Source organism: Mobula birostris, chromosome 17 (genome assembly GCF_030028105.1).
Source record: "Mobula birostris isolate sMobBir1 chromosome 17, sMobBir1.hap1, whole genome shotgun sequence".
Classification (NCBI taxonomy): domain Eukaryota; kingdom Metazoa; phylum Chordata; class Chondrichthyes; order Myliobatiformes; family Myliobatidae; genus Mobula; species Mobula birostris.
In genome coordinates this window covers 72294776-72307389 of record NC_092386.1, presented here as the reverse complement: position 1 = coordinate 72307389, position 12614 = coordinate 72294776, and the positions used below count along the sequence as shown (strand labels likewise).

At 41.9% G+C, this 12614-nt stretch overlaps 1 protein-coding gene across 2 annotated transcripts in view; it reads right to left on the bottom strand.

Annotated features, from left to right (window-relative positions):
• LOC140211760 (tetratricopeptide repeat protein 39B) overlaps positions 1-12614 on the bottom strand; it is a 341074-nt gene that overhangs the window by 106774 nt on the left and 221686 nt on the right. For both annotated transcript variants that reach the window (XM_072281904.1, XM_072281903.1), the window contains 4 exons: positions 7178-7280; positions 7001-7066; positions 3708-3816; positions 2371-2438 (listed from right to left, as the gene is read on the bottom strand). In XM_072281904.1, coding sequence (XP_072138005.1) covers positions 2371-2438; positions 3708-3816; positions 7001-7066; positions 7178-7280 — 346 coding nt within the window. The remainder of the gene's footprint in view (positions 1-2370; positions 2439-3707; positions 3817-7000; positions 7067-7177; positions 7281-12614) is intronic.

The window sequence follows — 12614 nt, the reverse complement described above, 5'->3', positions numbered from 1 at the left end:
AAATAGGTATATGGACAGGAAAGGAATGGAGGGTTATGGGCTGAGTGCAGGTTGGCGGAACTAGGTGAGAGTAGCATTCGGCACGGACTAGAAGGGCAGAGATGGCCTGTTTCCGTGCTGTAATTGTTATATGGTTATATAAGTAAGTCAATAGCATCATAACATTTTAAATAACGTTTGGATATTAAACACACAGCACATATTTTCCCCGTATGTACATATAAAATCATTGCAACACACCAATATCGCTGAATCAGTGGGAGCCCTGGGCTTGTTTCCCTGCAACGGTACAGTCCTACCGAGCAGTGACGGGAGACAGCGATATTCAAATGGGGTTCCTTTTGTCCAGTCTATTCCTCAATTTAGTTTTCATTGCATTCATTGCAGAGATATGTTGGAAATGGAAGCAATGTTTTCAGTGCTTTCGTGGATATCTCAGGATATTCAGCCTTGACTTTGATCCAGAATGCCGGCAGGGATGTTATGTCAAACATACTTTTCAGCCCGCCGTCACTTGCAAGCTCGAGGAGTTGATCTCCTTCACGCTCTGACATGGATGACACGCCGGTAATGACCTCACGTGCGTTCAAGCTCAACAGTGGGTGACAGGGAATGAGGAACGGTGCAGCTGACTCCTATCGCCAGATCATATCGTTTCCTCGTGGCCCGGTAGCACATGCTTTGCGGCCCGGTACCAGTCCGCGGCCCAGTGGTTGGGGACCGCTGACATAAGGGACCACTGGGAGCTCGGTGGGAAGGTCCTTACTAAGTACTGTTAATTACCAATTCGGCAGTCAGGGTAGAAGGTAAAAGTAAATGGATACATGCCAGGCGCTGCAAGCGAACTCAAGTGACATCAGATTAAGGCATGCTTGAGCATAAATATAATTATTGGACATCATGGATTTTATTTTGATGTTTATTGGTGTTATATGTTTACCCACTTCCTACTCATGATGTGGCGGTTGAAATGAATGATTCCAGGAATGAAAGGCTTATCATATGACAAAACAGAGAAAATCTGCAGATGCTGGAAATCCAAGCAACCCACGCAAAAAGCTGGAGGAACTCAGCAGGCCAGGCAACAGCTATGGAAAAAACACTGCTTATCATATAGGAGGATTTGATGACTCTGGGCCATCACTGGAATTTAGATGAATGAGGGGATCTCATTGAAATTTATTGCACATTGAAAGGCCTAGATTGAGTGGATGTAGAGTTGATGTGAAGAGGATGCTTCCTATAGTGGGGGAGTCTAGGACCAGAGGGTACCACCTCAGAATAGAAGAATATCCCTTTAGAACAGAGATTAGAAGATGAGGAGGAACAACTTTAGCCAGAGGGTGGTGAATTCATGGAATTCATTGCCACAGGCAGCTGTGGAGGCCAAGCCACTGGGTGTATTTAAGGTGGAAACTGATAGATTCTTGATAAGGTAGGGCGTGAATGGTTATAGGAAGAAAGCAGGAGAAAGGGTAATAGATCAGCCATAATGAAATGGTGGAGCAGACTCGATGGGCTGAATGGCTTAATTCTGCTCCTATGTCTTATGGTCTATCTTGCTCTCAAGTGACTCTACATTGACCAGGAGTATGCTAGACAGATTTGCTCACGTACTCCATCACCTTAGCCTGCTCTGGCACCCTCATTTTGCTGATGGCAGATACTGTATCTGCATTCCTGACAGTCAAGTCTGCCAAGTCCTTCAGAAGAAAGCAAAGTCGCTACTTCATTTAGACTTTCAAAAATACATTTCTTAAAGGGAAATTACAGATTGCAGATTTCAGTGATAGCAATTCAGAAGATGTATATACTAGTAATTTTGTGAGTTACCCACAAAATGAGGCCATATATTGCCAGTGTCATCTTGGATGCAACCACGTACAGCCCTCTACAATCACATAATTGCAAAGCCAGTTTTGGATCCAATTTGCCCTGGATCCTGACCTTCATTGGTCTCCCCAGTGGGACTTTGTTGAAGGCCCTGAAGTCTATGCAAATTCTGTAATACATTAACCTAATTAATACACTTTGCAGCAAAATAAAGATCAGTCGGGTTTTATCTTTACAAAGCCACGCCAACTATCTCAGAAACAGAATCAGGTTTATTATCACTGACCTCTGTCCTGAAATCTAGATAATAACTAACAATAAGACTTGCACCAACGAATAAAAAATATTTTGATGATTTTAAAATATTAATCATAGTAAGTTATTTATGTACTTTTAAAACCTATTCACTATGAGTTTCCCTTAGTTAGTATGCAAATGTATTTTGATCCCACTACTCAACAGTGAGGTCTAATCTGGACGATTGCATCCAAAACCCCAATTCAAGTCAGGAGATTATGTGTCTTGTTAAATACTTACATTGGGATACTTCTTGAGGTAGGGTTCAAGGAGTGCCTCAGCTTCTTTGAGGTTGCCTTCACCTCCACCTGTTAAGAAGATTTATAGTTCAGAACAGTTATTTTGCTTCATAATAAGATACAACTGGAAGGAATGGACACCAAAATAATATTACTTCCACTAAAATGCACCTCAAGAGAAATAGAACAACTCTCATATATGAATTATCTTTTGAGACTTCGAGATAGACAATTAAACAAAGTACAGTCATTGTTGTAAAGTAGAATCATAGAGATGTGCATTACAGAAACTTCAGGGCCCACCTTGTCCATGCTAATAATTCCATATGCCCATGTTACATCTGTCTCTCACTGTTTCTTTCCCGACCAAGTTCCTTTTAAATGCTCAATTGCATCTGACTCCACCAGCTTTTGTGGCAGCTCATTCCAAATATTCAACACCACTTCATTCTCCTTTAAACTTTTCTTCTCTCAGCTTGTAACTGTGTCCTTTCGTTCTGATTTCCCTGCCCTGGCAAGAAGATTCTCGTTCTTTATTCCACTCAGAAGTTTGTAAACATAATTGCCTTGCCCTACAAGGGCAAGCAAACCAAATGCTTTCTGCTCTCTCTAACCCACCAGTGTCCTCATTTTTGGTGAGCTAGGACTTGTACCTCCAGAATTCTCTCTGCTCCAAAGATCCCTTCTATTTACTCTCTATCTCCGATGAGAGTTTGTCCACCCAAGATGCATTGCCTCATACTTGTCCGGATTAAAGTTAATTTGCTGCTGCTCTGCCCAACTTTCCTGCTGTATCTTTAAACAAGATGCCACAGGACATATATCAGCAGCTCTAACTTCAGCAATGTTTGTGTCATCTGCAAAGTTAATAGCTATACCCCTACATTCTCATCCAAGTAATCAATATATATATTACAACAATAAAGTTCTCAGTACTAATATGCCACGGTTAAAGGTTTCCAGTCAGAACACCCATCTACCACTACCTTATGCCTTCTATTTCCAATCCAATTCACCAACTTGCCTCAGAACCCATGTTCCTTAATCCCATCAAAGGGTAAATTCAGCAGCCAGATACACAAAACAAGATCCTATAACCTGGTACCCTCCCAAAGAGTTCAATATTGTTGATATAATCATTTCAGCTGTAAAACTAATATAAAAACATGCTGAAAGAAAGTTAGTATTTTCAGTGTTTCCCTAGCACTATCATTATCTCCAATCCATTTTGTAAAATTGAATCCTGCACTGATTTATTATCATAATGTCTCCTAACACGCAATTCCGTTATTCCATTGTCCAGGCAAAGATTAGAAGAAATAAAAGGATACATCTTACCGAGGACTACGGTGATATAAGTTTGGTACATCAAGAGAGTCAAAGCACACAGTATTGCTCTCAGACTATGAGTAGCAGCACCTTCTCGCAGCATCAATAATCCCAGCTCCTGTAGCAAACAGTGGCACAACAGAGGTTTAGAAGAACATATTCTATTCCCAATTCCCAATGGATAATCGTATTGCCAAAAAAAGGACACAAGATAAATAGTGAAGAACTATGGGTAATTATTTTGTTTCACAGTCCCCATGTGTATTAATTAAATGATTTTGCTTTTATTTCAGATTTATAGTAAGGGATTTTGACGAGTGGTGTGCTCTTCAGCCCTTCAAGCTTGCTGCCCTCTATAGGAAAGTGGCAAATTAAATACAATGTTGGAAAGTGTATATTCATGGACTTTGCTGAAAGAAATAAACGGGCAGACTATTATTTAGATGGGGAGAGAATTCAAAATGCAGACATGCCAAAGGGATTTGGGAGTCCTTGTGCAAGATACCCTAAAGGTTAACCTCCAGGTTGGGTCAGGGGGGAATCTCATAGAAATATTCCAAATGTTAAAAGACCTGAACAGATTAGATATGGCAAAGTTATTGCCATGGTCGGGGATTCTAGAACAAGAGGGTACATCTTCAGGATTGAAGGACATCCATTTAGAACAGAGATGCGGAGAAATTACTCTAATCAGAGGGTGGCAAATCTGTGGAGGTTGTTGCCACGAGCAGCTGTGGAGGCCAAGTTGTTGGATGTATTTAAGGCAGAGATAGATAGGTTCTTGATTAGCCAGGGCATCAAAGGGGATGGGGACAAGGCAGGGGAGTGGGGATGAATGGAAGAATTAGATTAGCCTATGATTGAATGGTCCTGAATGGTGGCAAGAGAAGAGGTGTAGGGACAGGTGTAGTACTTACGCTTACAGGGATAAGTGCTGTGACAAGAATACACATAAATTAAGATGTTTGCTGGCCTGGGTTAGCATCAGTGGCATCAGCAGTTGGTCTGCCACCTGTCCTCAGGGGAAGGAGAGATAAGGAACAATGAAGCAGCATCTGGAGGTGTGTAATGAAGGGACGGGAGAGAGAGCTGTCTAGAGCGGCTCCCCCTTTGAACTCTGAACTGTTTGAAGTGATGGACAGGCGATACCCCAGCAGGGGGATAAAAAGGGACAGGTTCGCTAAGGCAGGACACACACACGACACCCGAGGTAATGAGACCCTGGAAGCGGTGCGCCTCTCACGAGTCGGTGGGAAGTACCGGATCGTAAACGCACAGAGTGGAAAGGTACGATCAGCGGGAACCCGGTGTGTGTCCACCCTCGCTTGGGTGCCGGGTTCACTGCAGAGGATCGACCGCATCTGGAGGAGGGGTCACAGTCGGTGACCTCAGGTGACATCACAAAGGACTCGCCCGAAAGCTGCTTGTGAGCAATATCGCCGGTCTGTGAGTGGAAGCCGTTTCTGAATGATCAGTCGTTCTCGTTCTCTCTCTCCCTCCCCCTACGTTGTCCATCGCCATGGCAACGATTACTGCGAACTGAACTAAATCGAACTGGACTTTGTGTCACTTTGAAATTGGTCATTTACCCCTAGACAACGATAGAGCTTGATTGATGCTGTTATCTTAATTCTGTGCACATGTGTGTTTATCATTGCTGAACTGTTGTATTTATTATCCTTTCGATTACTGTGTTGCTTGTTTCTTTAATAAAACTTTCTTAGTTCTAGTAATCCAGACTCCAACTGAGTGATCCATTTCTGCTGGTTTGGCAACCCAGTTACGGGGTACGTAACAGTGCCAAGTGGGGGATCCATGGGGAGGGACATGTGGACCAGGGAGTCGCGGAGGGAACGATCCCTGCAGAAAGCGGAGAGGGGTGGAGAGGAAAAGATGTGCTTAGTGGTGGGGTACTTTGTATTTTGTGTTACTGGTTTAAGCTACAGTCCTCATGGCCTGTGCAAATAAATAATTCAAGCACACAGATATATTCAATACGTGACAACAACCATGCATTGAACTCTGGTTGACACTTCTTGCCCACACATTCCTGGTGTTCAGCTACATGCTGCAGGTAAATTTCAGATACTGTTCAATTATGTAGCACATTAAAACATTATTTCATGCAGTTGACTTTCCTTTGCCGATACTCTCACATTGAATTGGGATGGATCTATCCTCATGGGCTGTGTTGGATTTTGTCTGTTGCATCCCAGAAGCAGTGCCAGTGATGGAGCAAATATGAGTAGAGTCCTGTTTGAAAAGTGTCTTTGTATCTTCACTAGTCATAGGTGTGTTACTGGACGATGGAAAGTTGCTAATGTTGTTCCTTTGTTCAAGAAGGGAATTAAGGATAATCCTGGAAATTATAGTCTGTTGATTCTTATGTCTTGGTAATAGGGAAACTAATGGACAGGATGTGTGAACATTTGGAGAAGTCTGGTCTGATTAGTGACAGTCAGAGTGGCTTTGTGCAGGGCACATCATGTCTGACTGATCTGCATTTTTCGTGGAGTGATAAAGTTGGTTGATGAAATTGAACAGTGGATGCTTTCTACAGAGATTTTAGTAAACATTCAACAAGATCCCGCGTGGTAGGCCCATCCAGAAAACCGGGTGGTGACTTAGCCGATTGGATCCAATATTAGTTTGTCCATTAAAGACAGAGGGTGGTGGTGGATGGGTCTTACTCTGATGGAAGCCTGTGACTAACGGTATTATGGAGGGAACTGTACTGGGACCTATAAATTATTTGGATGAAAATGTGGTAGGATCCGTGAGTAAATTTGCAAACAGTGCAAAGGTTGCTAGAATTGTGGATTGCACAGAAGATTGCCAAAGACTGAATATCTGTTTAAGTTTGAGCACAACTGCAATCTGCCAGTAGATGGTGTTCTAATGCTACTCAGAAGCTGAGTGCTCAGACCGTGGACCTAGGTATGCAAGTAACTAGGCACGACCTCATAGTGCCAGAGACAAGCTCAATCCTGACCCCGAGTGCATTGGCATGGTTTCCCTATGACCATGTGCATTTCCTCCGGGTACCTTAGCTTCTTCCCACAGTTTAAGGATGTGTCGATTGGTCAGTTAGTTGTAGTTGCCCCCGGTGTGTAGATGAGTGGTAGAATCTTCAGGGAGTTTATGATTACGTGGATGGGTGATGGAGAGTCAGCATGACTTCGTGAGCTGTCGGACAGGTTTCTCTGCTGTCCCTTTCTCTGATAATAAGTTAATGCCAAATCTTAAGATGAGTCAGAGTACAATAATTTATAATTTCAACAAGTACAATTATTTACACGTACCTGATTACCCGAAAATCCAATAAATTCAAGTAGTCGAAGAATTCTTAAAGGTAGCAAAGATAGCATCTGTTATGATGTAAATAAAACATTTTAGTTCAAAATGATAGTCAGCTAGTTAACTTAAGCAACAAAAGCATTTCTGTAGTTTATCGTGATGGAAGCTTGAGTGTGTCATACCAGGTTAAAAGCTCCAATTCCTAATTTGACTCCACCTTCAAACTGGCAATAGACGTCAGTTTTGACCCGATCCTGTGTCATTTGCACAATCTGCTGGCATTCCCTTAACAAACAGATCAAATATTTTCATGGTAAGCAAGTGAAACAAAAAATAAATAATTTCTAAACAGAGTCAAACCATCGTATCCAAAGCATTTTCATCTTAAATTATGTACATTTCAAAATAGGTAACAGTGGGCGTCCCTGGCTTGTTAGATACACCTAGTTCATTTTAACTGTTCTCATTAAAAATAAAAAAAAACATAACAGAAGGTAATAAAAAGATGAAGGCCTTTCTTCTAGTAAGTAGTTTCTTTCAATTGAAATAATAGTTCCTTTCTTTTTATTCACGATGGAACATGGATGTTCCTGGCAACACAAAAAATTACTCCCCATCCTATTATGTGGTTGACATGACAATGGGGAATTAGTTCACAAAATTGATGTCACGTATTTATCGGTGTCAGTGTTGTTGGCTGGGGATTTCCGGGACTTCGGCCCATTTATAATGAAGAAACACGGAGAGCGACTGACTGGTGTTGGTTGTCCACCTGCAGTGCTCATTGGGTGGGGCAGCCACCTGGACGAGTCACACGGCAAATTTTATGAATGTTCATAATTGTTAACGTCAGAAGGAGGGAGTGAAAGCTTCAGTGGTGAATTATACATTAATCACATGCATTGCTTTGCTGTTGAAAGCACAACTCATCCAGACAAGTGGACAGCATTTTATCATACTTCAGAGTTAAACCCTTGCCCAGGTAGAAAGGCATGTCAGAAGTTAAGAGGTTTGACAGCCTGCAACTTGCTTTTGTAACGAAAATACAAATGTGGCACGTTCCTTGTCAATAGTGAACCCTATGGCATTGATGGGGAACATGGTAAGGGTAGTTGGTTGGACTAGTTCTTGTCGGAGATGATCATTGCCTGCTATTTGTGTATTGTAATGTTATCTCCCTTTCGATAGCCCATAACTGAATACTGCACACAGCAATGAATTGCCTCATTATTTGAGCGGTTGCAAATGGTTAGAAGTTGCAACTTTGCTCAAATATTCTAGCCTAGCCATTCTTAGCAACTGAGCTTTGCAAATGGAGTACAGAAGTTCTAAATTCTGCTCAAAATCCAAATGACAGAGTTTGAGCCTTTCTAGAAACTGCTGAAACACTAGTCAGCCAGTTCCTACAGTCAATTTGTCAACATCTGCACATCTGAAAGAAAGGCAAACAGACTTGCGCTTACATAAGAAAACAAACAGAAAATGCCAGAAATGCTCAGGGAATCAGGCAGCATCAAAGAGAGGAGACAAACAGTCAACATTTCAGGTTGAATACCCTTCATCAAAACTGGGAAAGAGAGGAAATAGAAACAACTAAGGAATGCAAGTTTCCTCCTTAAGGACGTTAGTGAGCAAGATGGGTTTTACAGCCTTCTGGTAGTTTTAGAACATAACACGGTACAGCAGGGGCACAGGGTCTTTGGTCCACAAAATCTGGGCTGAATGATGCTTCCCTAAACTAATCTTCAGCCAGAGAGTGGTGAATCTGTAGAATTCTTTGCCACAGGCAGCTGTGGAGACCTACTCTTTATCTATATTTAAGACAGAGGTTGATAGATTCTTGATTGATCAAGGCATGAAGGGATTTGGGGAGAAGGCAGAAAATTGGATCAGCCATGATGAAGTGGTGGAGCAGACTCGATGGGCCAAATGGCTTAATTCTGCTCCTATATTTTATAGTCTTATGGTCTAATCTGACCTGCCTCCATATGCTCTATTTCCTGCCTGCCCATGCATCTGTCTAAATGTCTCTAATATAAATGTTGCTATCATATCCACTTCAAAATCTCCTTTATAATTCCCTCCCCCCCCTTGCCTTAGAGTTATGTTGCTGTCTGTACAACATATTGTACCATGGGAAAAGACAGACTAACAATGCCCTTTGTAATTTAAATATTTCATAATCTGAATCAGAATCAGGCTTATATCACTGACATACATATGTTGTGAAATTAGTTTTGTGGCAGCAGTACAGTACATTACATAAAACTCACTACAAGTTACAATATAAATAAATAAATGTCATGGAAAGGAGGAGTAGTGAGAAGCTGCATTGAGTGTGGGTCTTCAGGCTCCTGTACCTCCTCCCTGATGGTAGTAAAAGGACATGTCGCTGGTGTGAGGGTCTTTAATGCTGAACGTTACCTCCTTGAGGCACTGCCTTCGGAAGATGTCCTCAATATATGGGGGGGAGGGAGCTTGTGTCCCTGATGGAGATGGCTGAGTCTACAAACCTCTGCGAGCCTCTTTCAATCTGTGTGTTGGATCCTCACTGCCAGGCAATGATGTAATTAGTCTGAATGCTTTAGAAATTTGCTAGAGTCTTGGTGAAATACCAAATCAGGACACTGAGTAGTGTAGTAGAACAGAGGGACCTGGGAAACTATTAATTTGTCTCGTCTCATTGACCTGCAAATGGACAATAATCCTCCAAATCCTTCACATCCATATACCTATCTAAATTTCTCTTAAATATTGAAATTGAACTCACATCCACCACTTCCGCTGGCAGTTCGTTCCACACTCTCAGCCCTGTCTGAGTGAAGATGTTTTCCCTCATGTTCCCCCTAAACACTTCACGTTTCATCCTTAACCTGTGATCTCCATTTCTAATCTCATCCAAACTCAGTGGAAAAAGCCTGCTTGCATTTACCCTACCTATGCTCCTCATAATTTTATATACCTCTATCAAATCTCCCCTCATTCTCCTACGCTCCAGGGAACGAAGTCTGAACCAATTCAACCTTTCCCCATAACTCAGGTCCTCAAGTCCCGGCAGCATTCTTGTATGTTTTCTCTGTGCTCTTTCAATCTTATTGATATCTTTCCTGCAAGTATGTGATAAGAACTGCACACAGTACCTGGGCCCGGCTGAAAGCCTAAGAAGAGTCTGTTAGTCTACACCAGGGGTCCCCAACCTTTTTTGCACTGCAGACCAGTTTAATATTGACAATATTCTTGCGGACGGGGGGGAGGTGTTCAAGTAGGGTTGCCAACTTTCTCACTCCCAAATAAGGGACAAAAGTAGCAGTCAAATATGGGACACTTGTGTTTACCCCGAGAAAGACTACTATGACCATGAAGTCTTGCTCAGGCATCTGTGCGAGCATGCATGTACGTGCCGATTTTTTTTCTACAAATCGATTTTGGCTTAATCTTCCCGATTCTGTTAAGTGAAACTACACTGCACATACATTATTTCTACTTTATATAGACTGTGTATTTATCATATCATTCCGGCTTTTACTATATGTTAGTGTTATTTTAGGTTTTATGTGTTATTTGGTATGATTTGGTAGGTTATTTTTTGGGTCTGGAGATGCTCAAAAATTTTTCCCATATAAATTAATGGTAATTGCTTCACTTTATGCCATTTTGGCTTACGAACGGTTTCATAGGAACACTCTACCTTAGTGGCGAAAACACAGGACAAGGGTGGTTCTGTATGGGACAAACCAATTTAGCCCAATATACGGGATGTCCCGGCTAATACGGAACAGTTGGCAATCCTATGTTCAAGTTCAACAGTGCATGACAGGGAATGAGGAAATGTGCAGCTGACTCATATCGTTTCATATCGCCAAATCATATCGTTTCCTCGCAGCCCAGTAGTACATGCTTTGCGGCCTGGTACCGGTCCGTGGCCCGGTGAGTGGCGACCACTGGTCTACACCATTATTCTTTCTCCCAAAGTGCATGACTAGGCCTCACTAATGTCTTATAACTTCAAAATAATATCCCAACTCCTGCACCCAGTACTTTGATTTATGATGGCCAATGCGCCAAAAGATTTCTTTATGACCTTATCTACCTGGGACACCACTTCCAAGGAATTATGGATCTTCACTCCCAGGTCTCTCTGTTCTTCTACACTCCTCAGTGCCCAACTAATCACCACGTCCTTTCAAAGTGCAACACCTCACTCTTGTCTGTATTAAATTCCATCTGCCATTTTTCAGACCATCTTATCAGCTAGTCCAGATCCCACTGCAAGTTTTGATAGCTGTCCTCACTGTCTACTACACCCCCAATCTTGGTGTCATCTACAAATTTGTTGATTTAGTTGACCACATTATTATTCAGATCTTCGATATAGGTGACAAACAACAAAGGACTCAGCACTAATCCCTGGAACACACCACTAGTCATAGGCCTCCAGTCGAGAGGCAACCATGTCTGGTTTCTTCTGTGAAGCTAATGTCTAATTTAATTTACTACCTCATCTTGAATGCCAAACTACTGAACCATCTTGACCAACTTCCCATGCGGGATCTTCTTAAAGGCCTTACTAACGTCTATGTAGACAACATCCACTACCTTGTCATCATCATCTTTCTTGGTAACATTATCAAAAAATTCTTCATGATTGGTTAGACACAATCTACCATGCATAAAGCCATATTGACTAGCCCTGTCTATCCAAATATTTATATATCTAATCCCTTGGAATACCTTCCAATTACTTACCCACATAAGTAAAACTCACTGACTTCAAACTCACTGGCCTGTAATTTCCCATTTTATTCTTAGAGCCACTCTCATCATTTCAAACATTCTATCAGGTTCAAAGTTCAAATTACATTTATTATCAAAGTATGTATACAGTATTCAACCCTGAGATTTGTCCTCCCACAGAAAACCACGAAACAAAGAAACTCCATGGAACCTGTTCAAAGAAAACATCAAACACCAAAAGCACAAAAAAGAACAAATCGTGCAACAACTAAAACCAAGTGGAAAACACATAAATATAAAACATCAAACCACAGCGTCCTTCAAACAGTCTAGCAGTGTTCAGATTAGTTCAGTTTAGTTTAGCATTGTGTTGTTCATTGACCACAGGCCATGGAGCCAGTCTGTCCCAATCAAAATCACACAAATTAGCAATAAATAAAAGGAATAACCACAAACCAGATACACACATACTGCAACACGAACTTATAGACTGTCCCGTTATCCTTCTTAGAACATAGAACAGAGAATAGTACAGCACAGTACAGGCCCTTTGGCCCACATTGTTGTGCCAACCCTCAAACCCTGCCTCCCATATAAGCCCCCACTTTAAATTCCTCCATATACCTGTCTAGTAGTCTCTTAAATTTCACTAGTGTATCTGCCTCCACCACTGACTCAGTCAGGGTATTCCACACACCAACCACTCCCCGAGTAAAAAATTTTCCTCTTATATCCCCCTTGAACTTCCCACCCCTTACCTTAAAGCCATGTCCTCTTGTATTGAGCAGTGGTGCCCTGGGGAAGAGGCGCTGGCTATCCACTCTATCTATTCCTCTTAATATCTTGTATACCTCTATCATGTCTCCCCTCATCCTCCTTCTCTCC